Source organism: Mixophyes fleayi, chromosome 8 (assembly GCF_038048845.1).
Source record: "Mixophyes fleayi isolate aMixFle1 chromosome 8, aMixFle1.hap1, whole genome shotgun sequence".
NCBI lineage: Eukaryota > Metazoa > Chordata > Amphibia > Anura > Limnodynastidae > Mixophyes > Mixophyes fleayi.
The window spans coordinates 93,013,875-93,037,335 of record NC_134409.1 but is presented as its reverse complement, the minus strand read 5'-3'; the positions used below and the strand labels follow the sequence as shown (position 1 = coordinate 93,037,335).

The 23,461-nt window shown below is 41.3% G+C and overlaps 1 protein-coding gene across 1 annotated transcript in view; it reads left to right on the top strand.

Moving 5' to 3' along the window:
* The window catches only part of GUCY2C (guanylate cyclase 2C), a 174,681-nt gene that overhangs the window by 20,648 nt on the left and 130,572 nt on the right, over positions 1-23,461 (top strand). The window contains exons 5-7 of the mRNA XM_075182882.1: positions 16,382-16,500; positions 17,512-17,608; positions 22,045-22,159. Of these exons, the coding sequence (XP_075038983.1) occupies positions 16,382-16,500; positions 17,512-17,608; positions 22,045-22,159 (331 nt within the window). The remainder of the gene's footprint in view (positions 1-16,381; positions 16,501-17,511; positions 17,609-22,044; positions 22,160-23,461) is intronic.

Below are 23,461 nucleotides of genomic sequence, written 5' to 3'. Positions count from 1 at the left end.
CCCAGGTTTAAATAGTTTACACTTCTCCCGAAGCCCTAGCTTGATAGACAGGTGACGCTCCAAACTTGCCTTTAAAAGGAGTTCTCATCAGGTGCTCTGCTTGATTAGCCTCAGTGCAGACACACCCTGTCAGCTTGTTGTTAGCTGTGGAAAAAGACACTTTCAAACCATTTCAAAACTCATAAGTTAAATCAGACTCTTTACTATTATTTTGTCACACATATATCCTACAACTGTATCATTTACCAAGGTGCACTACTGTACAAATGTATAACTCAGTTTGCAGCCTTAAGTTGCTGATTGTCAGTTTAATGCCTCTTATAAGCCTGTGACAAACCACTCCCTTTGTCACAATATATACAATACTGTGCAAAAGTTTTAGGCAAATGTGGAAAAATAGTGCAAAGTAAGAATGCTTTCAAAAATACAAGTGTTAATAGTTTATTTTTATCAATTAACAAAATGCAAAGTGAATGAGCAGAAGAGAAATCTAAATCAAATTAATATTTGGTGTGACCAACCTTTGCTTTCAAAACAGCATAAATGCATCAATTCTTCTAGGTACACCTGCACCCAGTTTTTGAAGGAGCTCGTCAGGGAGGTTGTTCAAAACATCTTGGAGAACTAACCACAGATGATCTGTGGATGTAGGCTTGCACAAATCCTTCATGTAATCCCAGACGGACTCGATGAAGTTGAGATCAGGGCTCTGTGGGAGCCAAGACATTAACATCATGGCTAACCATGTGAAACCACATTAAGAGTAGCATGTAGAATACATAGTTTATTAGTAAACGACATCACTAAAAGTGCTCATAGACTTAAAGGCAGTAAATGATGCTTGCTGCTATGTTCTGAATGGCAAAATAGCTCAAACAACATGCAATTTGAGCAGTCGCTCCCTCTGGCAACCATTTCTTTTTTTCTTGCTTTTCTTCCATCGATTTATCAAATCACAGCTTAATAAATCTGATGGTTTTCATTCTTATCATGTTAAAAATTGGGAAGGTGAAGTGTAATGTGGCACTTTGCAAAACGGCAGATTTCAGACGGGTTTGAAGTGGTTTGGCATTTAGTTATTTTGAAACTGCATAAAACCGCTCTTTAGTAAATCTACCCCATGAATTTTGCTACTATCCCACTCTAGGCTGCAAAAAACTTCAAGGTCCATCAAACTGCGAACGGACTTCATGTATACAGCCCACTTAGATCATTTCACTTGTTTTCAATCGGGTTGAGGTTTGGGCTATGTTTGGGGCATTCAAAGACTTTAATCTTCCTTTTATAAAGCTATTCCTTGGTTGAACTGGATATGTGCTTTGGATCATTATTATGTTGCAAGGTGAAATTCTTATATACCTTCAGTTTTTTCACAAAGGCTAGCAGGTTTCGTGCCAAAATATCATGTCCTCTGTCCTGATTAGATCCCCTATACCAGCTGAAGAGAAGCAACCTCAAAGCATGACACAGTCACTACTATGTTTCACAGTAGGTATGGTGTTCTTTAAGTGATAAGCTGTCTTTGCCATGCTTGATGGCTCACACTGAAGATGTCTATCTTGGCTGGTAGGCAGCCAAGATGCTTTTTTCTGCTATCTGTGGTTACGATATTATTATTTTGCATAGATTTGTAAGGCGCCACAGTGCTCTGCATCGCCGTACAGTGAGTAACAGGATATGCATAAATTAAGGAAAAATTATCACAATTGCAGCAATAAACTCCTGGGGGCTCTCTCCTAATGTAGTTCTCTTATTATTATTATTATTATTATTATTATTTTTTATTTATTTATAGGGCGCCACTAGCTATCCGTAGCACCGTACAGGGACAGACAGAAACACGATACAGGGTGAGACAGCATAGTACAGTTAACAAAAAGCACAGTAACTCCGAAGCTCAATGTACAGCTAGATGAGAGGTGAGAGGCCCAAGCGGGGTAGAGAGAGGGCAGGAGGACCTCGTGGAAGAGACAAGGAGCTGAAGAGCAGAGTTAAGGTGGTGCAGAACAGAAGGAGAGGAGGCCCTGCTCGAAGGAGCGTACAATCTAAGGGGAGGGTAGGACGGACAGAGACGCAATGGTAGGAAGAGGGAATGGGGAGAACAGAGGCAGAGACAGAGAGGGGGGAAAGAGGAGAATGAAAAGGAGGGAGGTAAGAGGGGGACAGGAGGAAGGGCAGGAGTGGGAGGGGGTAGGGGGTGACTGGGAGGAGGTCAATTAGGTGGGGGACTGGAGGGCTTTAAGGAAGAGGTGGGTTTTGAAGGCTAGACAGGTTGGGGGAAGTTCTGATGGAGCAGGGGAGCTGGTTCCAGTGAAGGGGGGCAGTGCGGGAGAAGTCTTGGATGTGAGCATGGGAGGAGGTAACCAGGGGGGAAGAGAGGCTGCGGTCGTTAGCCGAGCGCAAAGGGCTGGATGGAGCATGAATGGAGATTAGGTTGGAGATGTAGGGAGCAGTGGAGTTGGTGAGGGCCTTGAAAGTAAGAGTGAGGAGCTTGAACACGATTCTGTAGGGGATGGGGAGCCAGTGGAGCTATTGATAGAGGGGGGAGACAGAAGAGGAGCGGCGAGAAAGGAAAATTAACCGAGCGGCAGCATTGAGTACGGAGTGAAGGGGAGCGAGATGAGAGCGGGGGAGTCAGTAAGGAGGAGGTTACAGTAGTCCAAGCGGGAGATAATAAGAGAGTGGACAAGAGCTTTAGTGGCTTCTTGGGAAAGGAAGGGCCGAATGCGTGCGATTTTGCGCAGCTGGAAGCGGCAGGATTTAGCGAGAGAGAGAGAATATGAGGGGCAAAGAAGAGAGAGGAGTCAAGGGTGACGCCGAGGCAGCGAAGATGAAGAACAGGGGAAATAGAGGAGTTGAGAACAGTGATAGAAAGGTTGGAAGGGAATGGGGAATGAGCAGGGGGAAAGACAATGAGTTTGGTTTTAGCGAGATTAAGTTTGAGGAATCTAGAGGACATCCAGGAGGAGATGGCAGAGAGGCAGGCGGACACCCTGGAGAGGAGAGAGGGAGAGAGATCGGGAGAGGAAAGGTAGAGTTGGGTGTCATCCGCATAAAAGTGGTACTTGAGACCAAAGGAGCTGATGAGTTCACCCAGGGAAGAGGTGTAAAGAGAAAACAGTAGGGGTCCGAGAACAGAGCCTTGGGGGACCGCTACTGGAAGGGAGGAGGGGGGGAGATAGATCCAGAGGTGGAGACGGAGAAGGTACGGTCAGCAAGGTAAGAGGTGAACCAGGTGTTGATTTTAGCGCAAATTTTTTTTTTGGTGAATGAATTAAAAGTTGGGTAATTTTTTATATAACTAGGAAACAAATGTTACTAGTAAATATATATTTAATAACAGCTTGATATGCAAGTGACAATGTTTGACATTTGTCTTTACAAGTTTATAGAGATGTTAAAACCGGTTTTCAAGGGCCATACATTTTTTGAGGTCTTAATTAACTAATTAGAATGTTATACAGATTTAATATAAAACAAGAAAGGGTTTATAGAAATCAGATACAAAAATGCTTATATTGTTGTTATCGTGGTATATTTTTTTCTTGCTAACATGATGCAAATAGGTTTTAATAGGGATTATTACTGATATATGTCTAAATACATTTAAGCTAAGGGTGTGTTTTTAAACCAGCTCGTAAAGAGTTCCAATTAGGACAGTGAGTATAAGAGGAACACCCTGGAGAGGGATTAGGTACAATTTTACGGTCTGGAAAATTCCAACACCAAGGATTCCTACACTTGAACTCCGAATCTGTGAAAAAACAATTGAAATATAAGCAAACTTACCTCCATACCGACGCTGTAGATATCCGATCGCAGCAGGATGCTGACCGCAAGTGATTCCGACTACTGAGGTGTCCGTCAGTAGACTTTTACGTCATTGTAACCTCTATAACTTTTAATTTAAAGCGGAAATGTCAGCACCCCGCAGGTTAAGTGTTTAAACACGTGTAAAGCTGTCCGTCCAAGCACAGGATTTAAACTAGACCCCATGCAAGTGCAGGAGTTACGGTTGAAACCAGCGCACTTCTCTGAGTTGGAAGCTGACTTTAGTTGTTCCCTGCTCAGGATCGCCCTTATTGTACATTGCCTACATTAATTGGCCTAGGCTTCCTGGGGTGCCTTTGAGATCTCATAGGGGTGCCTCGGCCAGGGCCAGTGGTAAGCAAGGTGGGGGACTATTTGGTAAATATTTTGGCTTAGGGGTCCCTTGAAAAAATTTTGGAGAAACTAAGGGTGCCTTGAATTGAAAAAGTTTGGAATCCACTGGGCTGTAGTAAGCCTTTTTTTAACCTGTTCTGTGTATGCACTGAATACATTTTGTGGAGGATACGCTCAAAAACACTAGATATGTGCCTTAATGACTCAGGCCCTAAAGAGGGAATCCAGTTCCCTGCGATGAGCCACCGGACATTACAGCGATATCCACCTGCGCGTGTTGTCATAAGGTCTATTTCAACCTTTGTTTTAGCGGTACAGATTTCATGCTTTCTTTGTGATGCTACTAAGTGCAGCAAATGATGTGTTTATCATTTTCCTGTAGGGGGGAAGTCAGCCAAAAGATCAATGCTTGTACTAGTGGTTGGGTTGTTTTTTCTAAAAATTAAATAAATTTGTTCCCTTTGTTTTGTAAGGTATTGGGCTTTTAACTTGAGGGCATGTCACAAATGAAGGTATTATCTTGCTCTAGTGTGGGGTGAATTTCTATTAGAGGGGCCAGATCTCTATTGTCTGGGCTGGGATATTTAAGATTAAAAGTGTATATAGCTCTTTTGCATATGCAGGTCAGGGACCCCTTGTGTTTGTTCCAAAGCAGCGAACCGTGTTCACTCTCTATCCCTGAGGAATAGATGGATCTGTGGATGAAACACATTGGATACATGCGTACACATGAATTATACACTATTGTGTACTACAACATTGCAAGTTTAATGGTATAATCAATGAATTATAACTCAAATGTCTAAGTGAATTTATGCAGATTTTCACAATGACATTGGGCTTCTGGCACTCTTGTTACAATGTAATTGTTCATTCCTGGTGTTATGCTGACATCTAGTGGATGTCTTTATTAAGCTTGTAATTTTTTCTGTATTTTCAGACCACTTGATGCTTCCCATTATTGCTTTAGAATATCAACCAGTAAAATGTCCATTGTCATATGGACATAACTGTAAAAGCCTATCTTGGGAAAGCTGGTTTGAGTTAAATTGTGGTCAAGTGTTCCCCTCATTTAAATTTTATAATTTTTTATTTTCAGTGGTCAATCAAGAAAATACAGACAGCAAAACGATAACACTGTGTAGCATACACAGTAAAATCACAACAATTATTGTGGTGTATCGCATATTAGGAAACCTTTAGACAAAAATGACCGGTTTTTACATTTTTAAAGAGTAATATAAAATGGGTGTAGGAATAAAAGGGATTGTGGGGGAGGGGTGAGGGGGGTAGGACCACAAAGATAAGCACTGTAAGTATTTAGAGGATAACTAGGGTGGGTTGAGCCTATAGCAGAGGGGGAGATATGTGTCGGGAAGAGTTAGGGTCATCGCACATGGGTCAGGTCGGAGGACGCGGAGTGTTGAGGGGGGAAGGTTTGTTCCACGGCTAGCCATGGAGCCCAGACTTGACTGAAGACATGGCCTCTATCGTGGAGGTAGTATATAATCTCCTCCATAGCGGCCACGTGCCAAATCTGCCTCTTGAGAGCCAAAAGGGATGGAGGTGAGGTCTTTTTCCAATTAAGGGCTATGAGTGATTTGGCTACTGTCAGGATGTGGGCAGTTAATTTCTTGGAGAATTTGTCCAGGTCTTGGGGAGGGTAACATAAAAGAAATATCCAGGGATCTTTCGGGATGGGGGCTTGAAAAAGGGTATTTAGGAAACTATGGACTGAATCCCAGAAGGTGGTGATAATCGGGCAAGACCACCAAATATGAAACATCGTACCCCTTTGGCCACAGTCCCGTCAACAGCAGGGCGAGGAAGAGGGAAACATTCTATGGAGTCTTGTGGGAGTGTAATACCAACGGTAATAAATTTTGTAAGAGGTTTCCTTGAGTTTAGTTGATATAGAGCATTTGGCTATCCCCAGTCTCATGTCCTCCCAAGCCGCTTCATCCGGGGGAGGACCAAGGTCCTTTTCCCACTCGTCTTCATGAGGGTTTGGAGAGGGAAGGGCAGAAGTGAGAAGAATGTTATATATTTGAGAAATCATGCCCTTGTCCAAGGGATGTTTTCTACAAAGAGATTCAAATGGAGTAAGGTCCCTAAGAACATAGGTTGGTGGCAGGGATCGCAAGAAATGATTAATTTGGAAGAATTCAAAGGGGCTGAGGATTTGGGATGGGGATTGGGGTTGGAGATCCGCTAGCGAAAGCCAGTGGCCGTGTTTGGAAAAATCTACTGGAAATTTAAGCCCTGCACGAGACCAGTTATGGTGGATCGTAGAGGCAGATCCAGGAGGGAACACCGGGTTATGCCAGATGGGGGTTAAAGGAGATATTGCAGTTGAAAGTTTTAGAGTTGGAGTCCCAGAGCATAGCATCAAATTTGATGGAAGGCAGTGCTCTAACAGCAGGGGGGGCGACGGGCGGGTGATACGCCCCAGAGAGAGGAGAGATCGGGCAGGGTTAGATGGGCCGATTCTATATAAAGCCATGCAGTGGAGCCAGAGGGAGCGTAGGAGGCAACGATTTGCGAAAGGTGGGATGCCAAATAGTATAATTTGATGTCGGGAAGGCCTCTTCCTCCTCCAGGGATTGGTTGTTTTAAGATATTGGATGAGACTGTAGGAGGTCTATGGTTCCAAATAAAGCGGGTGAGTGCCTTCTGGATGTTGGCAAGGAAAGAGGCAGGGACAGCTACCGGAAGGGTTTGGAAGAGGTACAGCCATTTGGGGAGTATGTTCATTTTGATAGCTATGATCCTGCCCAGCCACAAAATAATAAGGCGGTTCCAGGAGGTCAGGTCTGATTGCGTCTTGGAGTAAAGGGGTAGGAAATTCTCACGAAAGAGGAGGTCATAGCGAGAAGTGAGGAAAACCCCCAGGTATTTGATCTTCCTGTTCTGCCATTTGAAATTAAAGTTAGCCCAGAGGAGCTTGGTATCCCGAGGGGAAACGTGAAGCAGCATGGCCTCTGACTTTGTGTAGTTTATCTTATAGCCCGAGACATCGCTGTAGTTCTGAAGGATGGCATATAGGTTGGGCAAGGAGATCCCCGGTTGGGTAAGCGATATGAGGATATCGTCTGCAAAGAGTGAGATCTTATAGTTCGTATTATCCACCTTGACCCCCTGTATGCTAGGATTAGACCTAATTTGGTAAGCCAGAGGTTCAATTATCAGAGGGGAAAGAGGGCAACCCTGTTGTGTTCCATTTCGAATGGAGAATGATTCTGAGGGAGTGCCATTAATCAGGACTTTAGCAGTAGGGGTGGTGTATAAAGCTAGAACGCCAGTGAGGAAGTCGCCAGCGAAGCCGAACGACTCAAGAGCCGCTTTCATAAAGTCCCAAGAGATCCTGTCAAATGCTTTTTCACCATCCAGAGAGAGCATAATAGTTGGGGACCTCCTGGAATTTGTAATATGGATGATGTCAATGGCACATCTGGTATTGTCCCTCGCCTGGCGTCCCGGGATAAACCCTACTTGGTCATACTGGATCAGAGAAGGGAGGAAGGCATTCAGACGGTTTGCTAGGATTTTGGCATACATTTTCAAATCGAGATTGAGGAGAGAGATTGGCTTGTAGCTAGCACCTCATTTAAATTTTAATAGCTGAAACATATACAAGACACTGATATATTTATGTATTTCTAAAAGCTTTATTTTTATGGAATATACTTTTTTTTTTGCTTTTTAATATATATATATATATATATATATATATATATATATATATACTACATACATGACAACTTTTGATTTTTGATTTTTGAGTGGGTGGTCAAGTGGGATGCATCACATGGCCCTGCTACCTAAGTTGTCAGAACCATTTTACCCCATTACTGTGGGGGGCAGGACCACAGTGACATGTGAATTACATCACTAAGTCCTCTCCCACTAGTTAACTTAATGGACTGGCCAGGAACCCGGGAGGTTGCCCTGCTCACCTGTGAGTCCGGGAGGAATCATAGAAGTTTGGAAGTCTCCCGGACATTCCGGGAGAGTAGTCAACTATGATATACTATGGTCATGGTGCATTTTTTCCAGTATAGTGTGGACTTTTGCAAGTTTAAATTGTTCAAGCAAGAAAATATGTTTAAAAGAAGGTATAGAGGCCCACTTCTATAACACATTTGGCTTCCCTCACCCCATAGTAACAAATGTATCCTCTCTCACCTCGGCAGTAATACATTCCCCCTTCTCTCAGTTCTTCATTAACACATCCTCCCTCCTCCCACATTTCTTTCCTCTAATAGTGGGGTGGCCCCGGTACACAATTTTTTATCGGGGCCACAATATAATTAAAAAACCCTCCATGGGTCTGAATTCTACCAAAAAAGTTTATGGACTGCGTAGTATTCCCCACAATATTATTTAAAATTTTTAAAGCAACAGTCAACGTTGTTTAATATCTGATACACCTCTATCTGGACTGCATAGTGGAGTGGCCCCGGTACCCAATTTGGTACCGGGGCCACAAGACCTCCTCCAGCTTTCAAGTGTAGTGTTTATAATTTATAAAAACTACAGTAGTTATAGCACGTCAATAACTCTTGTTTTAAACGACCATGGTACAGAGCATTCATCATTAAGATCCCATCAAGTATGTGAAAGACAGACAGGGTCGAAGTGTTATTTGTTGACTTTGTTAACCAAAAAATTGTCGCTGTTGCAAATATTCGTGCAATGAAGAGTGACTTTTTCTATTAAAGGCTCAAGCTTTCAAGTGTAGTGTTTCTAACTTATAAACACTACAGTAGTTCAAGCACGTCAATACCTCTTGTTTTTGATTATGACAGGGCATTTTACTTTTGGTTTAATTTGTTGAATTTGTTTTAAATTTGTTTTAATTTGTGCTCATGGCAAACGACTGTTGAATGGTCACATAATGGCAATAAAAGAGTTGCAAGATGGAATTGTCCTTAGGCCCTCCCACCCACCCTTATGTTGTTGAAATAGGACATGCACACTTTAACAAACCAATCATTTCAGCGACAGGGCCTACCAAACTGTGCCTGAAATGATTGGTTTGTTTGGGCCCCCACACCAAAAAAGCTATTCATCTCTCCCTGTACAAAATAAACAGGCTCTACTGAGGCAAGATGTCGTCCTCATCCTCAACCTCTGATTCCTCTCCCCCTACAGTGTGTACTTCCTCCTCATCGCACATTATCAATTCGTCCCCGCTGGACTCCACAACCACAGGTCCCTCTGTACTATCTGGAGAGCAGTGTTGTCCTTGATTGAGGAATTGATAATTCATTTTTATGAACATCATTTTTTCAACGTTCTGAGGAAGCAACCTCCTTCGCCGCTCACTGACCAGGTTCCCCGCTGCACTAAAAACTCTTTCCGAGTACACACTGGAGGGGGGACAACTCAGGTAAAATAGAGCCAGTTTGTACAGGGGCTTCCAAACTGCCTTTTTTTCCTGCCAGTAACAATATGGACTGTCTGACATGTCTATTTGGATGGTGTCAGCAAAATAATTCTCCACCATTTTTTTAATTGTGACAGCATCCAATGCAGCGACAGTAGGCATGTCTGCAATGGTTGGCAGGTCCTTCAGTCCGGACCAGATGTTATCAGCATCCACGCCAGCGGCTCTTTTAGGAAAACTGAGCTTTTTCCACGCAGCCATAGATGTGGAAGAAAATGAGGGTGGAGCTGTTGGCATGTCACGGTCCTCTTCAGAGGACAATATCCTGACCAGCAGGTCTTTGCACCGCTGTAGACTTGTGTCCGCCGGAAACAGAGACACAACATACGCTTTAAACCGAGGATCGAGCATGGTGGCCAGAATGTATTCCTCTGACTTTAAAAGAGTGACCACCCTCGGATCCTGGCAAAGCTTACGAAGGGCTACATCCACAAGAGCTACATGCTTGGTGTAATCACAATGGTTTACCAGCTCCTCCCTCACTTTCTCCAGCTGCTTCTGCAACAGCCTGATTAGGGGAATGACCTGACTCAAGCTGGCAGTGTCGAACTGACTTCTCGTGTGGCAAGTTCAAACGGCTGGAGAACCTTGCACAACACGGAAATCAGTCTCCACTGCGCTTGACTCAGGCGCATCCCCACTCCTTTGCCTATGTCGTAGGTGGCTGTGTAGGCCTGAATGGCCTTTTGCTGCTCCACCATCCTCTGCAGCATATAGAAGGTGGAGTTCCAGCGCGGCACAACCTCTTGTTTGAGGTGATGGCAGGGCAGGTTCATAGTTTTTTGATGTGCCTCTATTCTGCGGTAGGCACTGGCTGAATGCCGAAAGTGTCCAGCAATTTTGCGCGCCACCGCAAGCATCTCCTGCACACCCCTGTCACTCTTGAGGTAATGCTGCACCACCAAATTAATGGTGTGGGCAAAACATGGGACGTGCTGGAAATTGCCCATATTTAATGCCCGCACAATGTTACTGGCATTGTCTGACACCACAAATCCCCATGAGAGTCTAAGTGGAGTAAGCCACTGGGAGATAATTTCCCTCAGTTTCTCTAATAGGTTGTCAGCGTTGTGCCTCTTATTAAACCCTGTAATACACAATGTTGCCTGCCTTTGCACGAGCAGCCGTTGTGGAGATGCTGCTACTGATGCAGCTGCTGCTGTTGCTGTGGAAGGCGATGCATCTACCCAGTGGGCTGTCACAGTCATATAGTCCTTCGTTTGCCCAGAACCACTTGTCCACATGTCCGTGGTTAAGTGGACAGTGGGTACAACCGCATTTTTTAGAGCACTGAGGACACTTTATAGTACTTCTCTGTACATTTTTGGTATCGCCTGCCTAGTGAAGTGGAATCTCGACGGGATTTGGTACCGGGGACACAATACCTCCATCAACCCTCTAAATCCCACTCCACTGATGGCGGACACCGGGTGCACGTCTAACACCAACATAGCAGTTACAGCCGCAGTTATACGCTTTGCAATAGGGTGACTACTATCGTATTTTGTGGTCATGGCAAACGACTGTTGGACGGTCAATTGTTTTGTGAAAGACTTAGCGGTCTTACGACTTCCCTTCTGGGAAGATGACCGACTAACAGCAGCAACAGCAGCAGTGGCAGTAATAGGCGTACCGCTGCAGGATTCCTCGGATGAATCCTGTATTGAGGAGGACTTAGTCTGGCTGCTGACTTGGGCTGCAGGACTCAATCTGATGGAGATCGTGGAGGAAGTTGACGAGGAGGGTGTTGCTGGTGTGTATCCAACTGGACCACGGGATTTAGGTGTCCCTGTACCGATGACGGTCCTAGCCCCAGTTCCTGAACTAACCACTAAACTATGAATGTTATTCAGGTGACGTATAAGGGAGGATGTCCCTAGGTGGGCAAGATCCTTACCCCTGCTTATTTGAGCTTTACATAAGCTACATATGGCCATACATTGGTTGTCTGGATTTGGATAAAAATAACTCCACACCGAAGAGGTGCATTTTTTGGTCTTCTGACCAGGCATGACGATGGGCTTTTTCATCCCATGGACATCAGCTGTTTCCTCCCCTGGTGCCTCATTTACAATAACCACATCACCATCCTCATCATCAAGTTCCTCCACAGCGCCAGCTACATCAATAGCCTCCTCCCGAGCCACCTCTTCCCGTACAGTGATGGGAAGGTCAGGCTTGACAACCACCAACACCCTTGGACTCGCCTTGGGGAATTGTGATAATTTCTCTTTAGAAGGCAGAGTTGTTTGCTGTTTTGTTGCTGACAGCATAACTCTCTTCAATTTTTTGTAGGGGGGGGAAGGGAGGAGGAGGGCTAAGATCCTTGGGTGAAGCTGAACCACTAGTCATGAACACGGGCCAGGGCCTAAGCCGTTCCTTGCCACTCCGTGTCGTAAATGGCATATTGGCAACTTTACGTTTCTCCGCAGATGATTTTAAGTTTCTCTTTTTGCTACTTTTACTTAACTTGGGCTTTTTGGATTTTACATGCCCTGTACTAGGAGATTGGGCATCGGGCTTGGAAGACGACGTTGATGGCATTTCATCGTCTATGTCATGACTAGTGGCAGCAGCTTCAGCATTAGGAGGAAGTGGGTCTTGATCTTTCCCTACTTTATCCTCCAAATTTTTGGTCTCCATTATATGTAGCACAAGATACTGCAGAATGTGTGAACTTGGTAATATTGCAGTACCAATGGACTTATACTGCTGGATTGGTTTTGCAAATTTTGTTATAATTACTTTTTTGTTTCATTTTTTTTTTGTATTTTTTTTATAAGTTTTTTTTTTTTTTAAAAAAAACTTGGGAATAATGAGGAAATAACTATGACCTTAGAAGCACAGAGCACAGGACACAGCACCACTGGACTGAACAGGACACAGCACAGGACCCAGCAGCACCACTGCACTCAGAAGGACAGAGCACAGGACACAGCACCACTGGACTGATACTGCAGAATGTGTGAACTTTGTAATATTGCAGTACCACTGGACTTTTACTGCTGATCGTGTGAACTTGGTAATATTGCAGTACCAATGGGCTTATACTGAAGGATTGGTTTTGCAAATTTTGTTGTAATTAATTTTTTTAAAAATTATTTTTTTGTATTTTTTTTTATAACTTTTTTTGAATTTTTTTGAAAATGGGGAATAATGGGGAAATAACTATGCCCTTAGAAGGACAGAGCACAGCAAACAGCACCACTGGACTGATACTGCAGAACACAGCACAGCACAGCACAGCACAGAACTAAACAGCACAGCACGAGATCTACCAGGACAGAGGACCACCTAACACACCCTCCCTCTACCCTGATCAATGCCCAAGTGAAGATGGCGGCGACTAGCGGGGAATATTTAGGATCCGAGTATCGTGAGATCCGACAGCGGGATTATGACTCCGAGCCTCGGTTTCAGGTTTTCATTTGGCGCCAATACCCGGATCTGTCTCAGATCCGACTCGGATCGGCATTGCTCGGGTGGGCTCGGATTCATGAAATCCGAGTGCGCTCATCTCTAATTTCTAGCCATAATATTACAAATGGAACTTAACTCCTTTAGAGTCATGGCTTGATCCAGCTGCTCCTGAAGCACTGTGGGCACAGTGATTTGTGTCCCAATAAACAAAAGACAATTTGTTATGCAAGGTAATAAAATCAGTGCAATTCATTAACATTACTCTCAGATATGTATACCACCATGCTAGCCCTCTGCTAAGATGTGGCACACCATGAAGGACCCCCTCTCACTCACACTGCACATGTGCTTGCTCCTAAGTTGGCTAAACTATAATTGTAACACAACAATGTTATTAATACTGATTTGCTCCTGTATCTAGGCACAGCTGGCGCACCTGCTGAGTGTTGCAAATTCCGGCCACAGGGATTTGGACGAATGTATGGTGTAGAAAGTGTCAGTAAAGCCTCCAGGCAAGCAAAGGGCAAACTGCAGTTCCTGCAAGGCTATTCCCCTCCAGGCCAATTAAAAATAGTTGCAGTAAAGCCCTGAGTCACGACTTGCTAATAAATTTAAAGGACTGTATTTTTTATATGAGTAGTGCAATGCAGACCTTCTCTACATGGAGCTTGATACAACAAGGACTCCCCGCTGTTGAGATCTTCGGTGGCTTGAATCCCAACATATTCTGCTTTCTTTCCAGTGGCTGTCTTCTCGTAGCAGGGTAGCTCCTAGCCCATACAAGAAGTCTCTACCACTTCCGCCACTGCTGTCGTTTTCTTTTCTTTTGGACGTCTCACAACGTCCTCTTCTTTCAGCTTTGCAGTTGGACTAAATTAAGGATGGCGGCTTATATAGATGTGGGAGCGCCAACATCAAGTAGTGCTAATGCGACACTGCTTGGTGGCGTAGTGATGTAGCGAGCCCTGATTGGCTCACCGACCCGGCCAATAGGAGGACAGCCACAACGACCGGAGAGAGAGCTCCGAACTGCCGGGTAAGCCTCTCAAACATGTATGTCACTTCCTGGCTGAAGCATGTCATTTCCTTTCCCAAGCATGAGGCATACTGAGAGATGTAGTTTAAGTTCTCTGCATTCAGTATGTGTTCTCCATGAGAGTGTTACAGAAAATCAGGATTCTCAATTATTTAGATTTGCTAACATCCTATCACAAAGCTTTTGATTTGTTGGTCCCATACTATATTATAACCCCTTTCATGTGATTACATTGAATATCATCTCAAGTCCTGCCATGGTATGATAACTTTTTCATATATTTTAGTGAATGTTATAAACATTTTAATTAATGGTTCAACATGTAAATCCGTAACAACTGAAATGAATAGTGAGTCACCCAATTTATACCAGTATGGCACACTAAGGGGCTCATGTAGAGTTAGACGCATTTGCTCCCTAAATATAAGCAGCAAAAGACTCATGCATGGAAAAGCCCATTTTTGTTCAGTTGGTCACATCTCACAATACATCTAGCTGTACATAACTAGTATTTGCACCAGATTTACAGCACCAGTAACAAGTGTGTATACTTGCGCACTATAATAAAGAAAGCGTTTATGTAGCTTGACAGTGTTAGTAGCAAATTAAACTGTCACATTACCCTATTTGTATACAATCTAATAATGAAATTAAATGTCATCAACACAAGGGGAAATACTATCTTCACACTATTATTAAATGCAAAAGTCGGATTTACCATATAAATTTAAATAAATACAAACACAGATTATAAATACAATTCAGTAAGCCAAATTAAATTAAATACTAATATCTGTTTTTCTCCCCTTTTCAAATCAAATGGGAATCGCTTTTCCTGCTGTAGCCCAAATGGAAATATTAATCTATTAATGTGAATAGATGGTTAATTGTCGTCATCATCATTGCACCAATCTTCCAGCGCCCTAAAGAGATATGCCTCCAATCAGGTGTTTCTGCTCCTGGTTCTACCTCAGTTACATTTACGTGATGTACTAGCTCACACATCCCATCCCTCCGCCGTTCCACCGTTATAGTTACATGGGGCTTGATTCATTAAGGGACGCATGCTGAGCACAATTGACCTGATTCATTAAGAAAAGTAAGGCAAAAAAAGTAAGTTTACCTCCTCCTCCAAAGCACTAGGGTTTTTCCAAGGAGCAAAGTTACTCCTTTTTTTTTTTGCTTTACGTTCCTTAATGAATCAGGCCTAATGTGCATTTGCTTTAACATGCATGTAAATCCGAGATACGTAACCCCAAGTTCAACAAGGAGTGGATGTGAAGCTACATGTGGTGAGGAATACGGGTGTAGGTCTGCTCTGCTCTACTAGACAAGACCCTGCAGGATACATTCAATATATATGTTGAATATAAATCATAAAAGAATGCATAGAAAATGGGAAAAAAAAATCAATTAATGTTCTATGTTAATATTATTAGGATGTTCTTAATGTCTACTGTACATAAAATAAATTTTTACAGTTGTTACTAATTGCAAACACATTTTCTAGCATGCATACACATCCATCATCACTAGTAATCGGCATTTAGACTAGACCTGTAGCTGGAGCAAGAGATACAGCTGAGAAGCAAGTATTTTGAGATGCCCAGAGCTTGAAGTCTTATCACCAGATGGTGTTAGCCCTTTGGTAGATAAGGAGATGGCAGGGAGTTAATTATATATATATATATATATATATATATATATATATATATATATATATACAAAAGGAGACATTTATTTGACAAGATGCAGAGAAAGCATGCAAGCAGAGTAAAACAGTTGTGCAGTAATGCACCTAGATTGAAGATAAACCAGGTAAAGACTTATGTATGAGAAACGATAGTTTAAATTTGGTTATCTCACATGGTTTGACAGCTCCTTCCTCTCAGCAAACAGACAGGATGTGTCTGCTAGTGCAAACAGAACCACTGATAGGCGTTTCCTCTTAAAGGGAAGGTGGGTGTGTCACCTGCCCATCAAGCTAAGGCTGGGGGAGGAGTATCATGTATAAAAGCTTTCTTGTGTCATTTGTTCACTGAGACCAACGCTGGGGAAGCTAGCTGGTCCTTTTAGAGCTGGTCTATGTCTAGCTAGCGTGTAAGGTCTCCAGAATTTCTGTGAAATTCATATGTTGTCAAATACATTTTTCCATCCTGACAATAAATCTGCATAAAAAGAAGAGGTTGTTCGAGTGTGCTTCAGCAGTAGCGGCTCTTGCCACATATATTATATATATATAATATATATATATATATATATATATATATATATATATTAATGTATATTTCCCACTTTGATTTTCATGGCAGGTACATTAATGCACTAGAGCCTACTGTATCCTATTTCACTGGCGCAGTGACCTTCAGGGAAATCGTGAAAGAGCATGATCTGAAAAGGGTTATAGAAAACCCAAATCGAAAAAGCAATGGTATGAAGTTAAATCTTACAAACTACAAATAATTGCGTAATATTAGAAATATATATATATATATATATATATATATATATATATATTGTATTTATTTATTGATTATTCTGAATGTATAACCTTTTAAAAATGTGAAGTGACGGATTTGGGATCCTATTTAATTCCTAGAGATGTGCCACAAATGCACTCAGCAGTAATGTAACATCAAACATTTTTTCTCGCACCCCATAGAGATGCGCAGGAAAATACGTGATACCAAAGTACCCGATAATGAGTGCAGCCAGACATTGTGATAATGTCTGGATACTTATCGCTAGAAACAGAATTGCTCCCTAAGACTACTTTTAATCATGAGACTTAACCTCATATCAATACCAATATAGAGCATATAGACAGAGATTAAAAAAAAATGTTATTCTAATGGTAAAAATACAGTGTGTTAAATTTTGTTTACATACAATTGGGTGCACTAAAAGTTCTAGATAATAGTCACAAGCTACTGTATGTTTCCGTCCAACCAGTTCAGTCCAGTAAAGTATTATACATGATAGTAGAGGAAATGGACAATTCAGTATACTTGCCATATTGTTAGTTGTTGCTTTATTTCAACAACTGCAGCTTAGTCTGGACACAAAAGGAGTCCAACGAAAATAATGCTAAATATTGAGTCATGTTAGCACAATGCTGCAATGAAGACTTCTCTGTCTGTAAGAGAATGATTTCTGTGTTAGACCTTCCACTTTTATCACATGATATACAAATAAGCACTATGTACAAGTTTGACCATGCAAATTACTATTATTAATTAATAATAATAATTATTATTATATTATAAATGAAACTGGGATGAAATAAATTGGACCATTTTGAATGTTTGTTTCTTTTCCCAAATTATGCATTAGCAAAGCAAAAAAAAAATTTGAAAATTAGTTTGTCTACTTTTTTCAATCAAATAAAAAAAGGACATTTGAAAGAAATTCTAAACAGTTTAACATATATTTCCTGCTGTAGTACTTCTTATGTGTGGCTCACCTGCTGATGTTAAGAAGGTCACAGAGACAGTGGAACTTCCTGAAGACATGGTTGTCATTCTCCTTGATATTTTCAAGTAAGTCTTTACCCACTTTGTAGGATTAAAATATCAAATTTTAGTAGAAACTATTCACACTTGCTCACAGAGAGCTGGGATGAAAGTTAACAGAAAACAATTTGGCTGTAATAACTACATGTTATATAGAGGTGCATTTGGAACCAAGTCTTCCTGCATCAGTTTTACAGGAACCTCTCATCAGTACTCTTTGCTGTTGAATGACTCTGCTCTTTCCACTGTCTGACTTTCAGTCTTGGCTACTGTGATGATAACAAGTGAATGTTTTGCACCTTTTCCTTGCTAGCTGACTGGATTTGCCCAGAGGAAGCCTAACCACCAACTACACTTAGGAACTTTGGAATTACTTAGGAGAACAGCTGGTTACAAGCAAAAATAGGCTTTATTGCACAAAGTAAAACACTTAACACATCAATTTACCTATCACTTCCTACTTTACATCCATTCCCAAAGGAGCTATAGTCATCATTCCAACTAGTGCTGTCCCAGTTGCAGAGCCACCATCTTCCACTCCTCTACCAGGAAGATAGGGACCAAAGTCTCCCCACAGAGTGACAGGGTCCTTGAAGGCCTACACAGGTCAGAATGACTGACATGATCATCAGTCGTTCTGGTCACCGTTCCATGACCAGTCCAACAGGAGCCTTAATCCCTAACCAGAGCTATCCCTACATAAGATTCCCGTTGGTGGGGCAAAACCATTTTTTATGCCTGGTCAAAGTTCCAACAGTGGTGTGGCTTCAGCAGAGAAGTCCTTAGATAGCCAGTTATTGTCTGATTGGCACCTACTAGCAAAAGGGGCTGTCAACTAGCCTTCCCCAAGTCCTCAGATGATAGCAGGCACTAGCTGTACATTAAGATGAACCATGGACATCCAATTTACCAAAGGAGCATAATCACATAAGTACTTGGAGATTGTTAGCTATGTTCTAATTTAAGCCTGTGATTTTCTTCTAAGGATCAATCTGCACTTCCAGCACAAGATGAATGACCACTAGGAGAAAGTCTGACAGGGCCTTAAGCCAGCAGTCGGTGTACTTCATGGGGAGCGTCTAGTTAGCTGGGTGCCCTGATGACCATAAATGAAAGGAACTCCTTTAGGGTATATGTTAAAGTAACTAATGATGCATAGAGGACCTACCTAGCTACATTTAAAACTAGTATAACAGTAACATTTTTATTTAACATTATTTCCACACTTAATAGCTAGATTTCTAAAGGTTACTTTTAAGCATAATTTTTTCTTTCACCCATAGTAGACAAAAAATGTACACACAAAGGAAGTATGTAACTGAAAACAAATGTTGTCTTTTTGATGTTTGTTTATGTGTCCTTGGCAAATCATGTAAATGTACTGGTGTATAAATAAACTTTGGACAGAGAGTGCAATCAATTGACTCTGATCAATTAACCATCTAGTTTCTTCTAGTTTAAAGAACTTTGGACTGAACGGTGAGGTGTTTGGATGAAAGATAAAGTTGATTTATTATATTATAAGCCAATGGAAGCACCTAAAATTCTGCCTTAGAATTTATCTATTTCCATTTTTATTTGCTGGGGGTGCATTATTGTCCTGGCCTGTTGGTTTAGTTATTGTATAAGTTATTTTCTTTCCGTCTCTTTAAATAATAAATGAGATGAGCAAGTTTCCAAAATATAATATTTCTATAATTTACTAAAAAGGTATTATACATAGATACAGCCATATTGGACGAAGCAGACATACGCCCAGGGTCTCAAATGCCAATTGACACCCTATATTTGATTAACTTATTCTTTTATAGAATATGGAACTCCTTCTTACTTCAAAACACACCTTCCCAGCTTACATCACTTCTGGCACTCTATCATTAAAATAACATGTTCTATTGGATGGTCAGCTTGACCTTTAACGGTGCCAATATTTCTTTGGACATATCCGGCGATGATTGCGAAATACAATCATATGACCATTATCTAATCTGTTTTGCTCATGAATTGTGCAGTAATAGAAAATAACTAAAGACGTGTCTCTTGTTATGCAATATGTGTATTGTGCAACACGTTCTCTTAAAAGAACAGACCCTAATCTTAAATATATGAGCATATATGTATTTCTGTTAGTTTTATTAAAAGTTACTTCAACATTATCCAGCTTTGCTTATATTGATTTCTTGAACATTTTTTTATAACTATTTCCGTGCCTACAGTCTTGGCCAAAAGTTTTGAGAATGACACAAATATTGGTTTTCACCGTTTGCTGCTTCAGTGTTTTTAGACCTTTTTGTCAGATGTTGCTATGGTGTACTGAAGTAAAATTACAAGCATTTCATAAGTGTCAAAGGATTTTATTGACAATTACATTAAGTTTATGCAAAGAGTCAATACTTGCAGTGTTATCCCTTCTTTTTGAAGACGTCTGCAATTCGTCCCCTGGCATGTTGTCAATCAACTTCTGGGCCACATAGTGATTGATGGATGCCAATTCTTGCCTAATTAATGCTTGGAGTTTGTCAGAATTTGTGGGTTCTTGTTTGTCCACCTGCCTCTTGAGGATTAACCACAAGTTCTCAATGGGATTAAGGTCTGGGGAGTTTTCTGGCCATGGACCCAAAGTTTCGATGTTTTGATCCCCCGAGCCACTTAGTTATCACTTTTGCCTGATGGCAAGGTGCTCCATCATGCTGGAAAAGGCATCGTTCTTCACCAAACTGTTCTTGGATGGTTGGGAGAAGTTGCTCTTGGAGGAAATTTTGGTACCATTCTTTATTCATGGCTGGGTTCTTAGGCAACATTGTGAGTGAGCCCACTCCCTTGGCTGAGAAGCAACCCCACACATGAATGGTCTCAGAATGCTTTACTGTTGGCATGACACAGGACTGATGGTAGAGCTCACCTTTACTTCTCTAGACAAGCGTTTTCCAGATGCCTAAAAAATCTGAAAGGGAATTCATCAGAGAAAATGACTTTACCCCAGTCCTCAGCAGTTCAATCCCTGTACCTTTTGCAGAATATCAGTCTGTCCCTGATGTATTTCCTGGAGAGAAGTGTCTTCTTTGCTGGCCTTCTTAACACCAGGCCCTCCTCCAAAAGTCTTCACCTCACTGTGCATGCAGATGCACTCACACCTGCCTGCTGCCATTCCTGAGCAAGTTCTGCACTGAATCCACTTTAAGAGACAGTGCTGGTGCTTGCTGGACGTTCTTGAGCACCCTGAAGCCTTCTTCACAACTATTGAACCTGTCTCCTTGAAGTTCTTGATGATCCCATAAATGGTTGATTTAGGTGCAATCTTACTAGCAGCAATATCCTTGCCTGTGAAGCCCTTTTTGTGCAAAGCAATGATGACTGCACATGTTTCCTTGCAGGTAACCATGGTTAACAGAGGAAGAACAATGATTTCAAGTACCACTCTCCTTTTAAAGCTTCCAGTCTGTTATTCTAGCTCAATCAGCATGACAGAGTGATCTCCAGCCTTGTCCTTGTTAACACTCTCACCTGTGTTACCGAGAGAATCACTTACCTGATGTCAGCTGGTCCTTTTGTGGTAGGGTTGAAATGCAGTGTAAGGGTTTTTGGATAAAGTTCATTGTCATGGCAAAGAGGGACTTTGAATTAATTGCAATTCATCTGATCACTCTTCACGACATTCTGGAGTATATGCAAATTATCATCATAGAAACTGAGGCACCAGACTTTGTGAATAATAATATTTGTGTAATTCTCAAAACTTTTGGATATGACTGTATAAGTAAACTAAAATTGTAGGCAGCAGAATGTTAAACGGATGGCAGATGCCCTACTGTGGAAGGGGGGTCAACATGCAATCCATTGACTAACTGGCTCTGGAAAAAAAGATGTATCGAAAAAAAAATCTAGTTTTGCCTTTACAATGCACAGGAAAGTAATTATATTTCTAAAAACAATAGTACTTCACAAATGTTGTCATTTGTTCCAGATATACTTTTTAAGTTAGTTACCTTTCATGTGTTAAATACATATCAATGGAGGAGACTGTTTAAGTAGTATTATAGAAACATAAAAAAGGAACATGCCTGCAGCCACTGTAGTGTGAGGGGAAAATGAAAAGCTTAGTTGTAACTTTACTTTCTGTTTTAACACAGTCAACTAGACAAAGCCTTATCTGATTTCACTAATAAGTTTTTATGGAGCCATGACAAATATTGTGTATTTTGGTTCAAGATATCACATATGAATACTGGCAAAACAAATAATGTAGCTTAAAAGAGACACTTCTCAATATCTAGATACTGTGTAACAATTCACAAATACTTGTGAAGGTACAGTCTTCATTATTACACTAGTCTAGGTTTATTTTGTCTTACAAAACACATTTTTTTTGTGACATGCGACAACTTTAAGCCAAACATTGTCCACAGAGAGTAAAGGATTGTACGTTTGTAACATTTGATTATCTAGTCATTTTCTTCCCACAGCTCTGAGTATTTTGAAAACAGCAGCTCTCTTGCCTACATGAAAAATGTGTTGGTGCTGACATTGCCTCAGTCCAATTTCAGTGGATTTTCAAATAATTCTATCAGCAATCAAGTGGTAAGTTACTGCATTTCACTATTCATCTGTCTGAAAAGTACTGTATACATTAGTCTCCTATATATATTTAACAGGCTACGGTCATGCTTTAGCATGCCAAGGGAGCCCCGGATCAGATTTTGCAACAGGGTCCATGGGCCATTAACAAGTTCTATTTAGGGATACCAAGATCATCAATGTCCAAGCCAGCACTTCAACCTCCTCCCATTGCAGAATTTGCAATTCCTTCAGAACCTACATTTCATTCATTCTAATTTGCTTTTGTTGTTCACTGGAGAAGAATCAACCACATCATATCTATTCACGCTGGGTACTTAACACAATGGCATCACTGACAGGAATAAGCACAAAGGCAAAATTCTGTGGGGCATATTCAATTAGCCACAATGTTCCTCTGAACATCACGGCTGCGCACTTTTCCTGATACTATGGTGCCACAATGTCACAGATTTCTCCTCGCAACCCAGTCGCGAAGGCACGTCGCGGCTAATTGAATATGCCCCTGTGGGCACAGGCATGAGGATTATTATTTTTTATACTGGCATGGATTCAGTAATGTGTATACTCACTAGGGTGGAAATACTGAATGTAGTGACATGAGGGTTAATATCATATTTTCTGGCATGAGGAACAATACTGTATGTTGACATTTGGCAATACTGTGAACAATGGGATAGTGGAAATACTGTATACTGACCAGATTATTTAACTGTATTATGTCACGGAGAGTTTTTACAGTATACTGTCATAGAAAATGCTGCATGGAAAATATATCATATATGTATATGGTGTAGACCATGTACCAATCATTGCATTGATATTTCTAATGAAAAGGCTAGATGGATGGGAAAACTTTAATGTCAGATATTGTATTGTAAATGAATACAAGAAAAGTAAGGATGTTTAAGGTTATAATAAAATTATTTAATACTGGCAATGTCATATAAGGCAAATCTATCAATAGTATTTAAATGCATACACAATTTATTACACATAATAGGAAATGTCCCACTGAAAATTAAGACCTTGGAGTATGCAGGCATACCAATTGAAATGATTCACTTCTTCTAGCCAGAATATTACAGATGGAGCTTGCTTCTTTTAGATTCATGGCATTTTCGAGTAATAAACTCTCCCTTCTATTCCAATGGTAGCTGGAAGAAGTTAAGTGTTAATGAAACTATTGATGCACAATGTAACTGGTGTTCATGCATTTGGCCTCCAAAACACATAAGCAAACAATAGACATGAACATAAATATGTATAATTACTGCTTTAGTTCATGTCCAGCTTTTGGGGGCA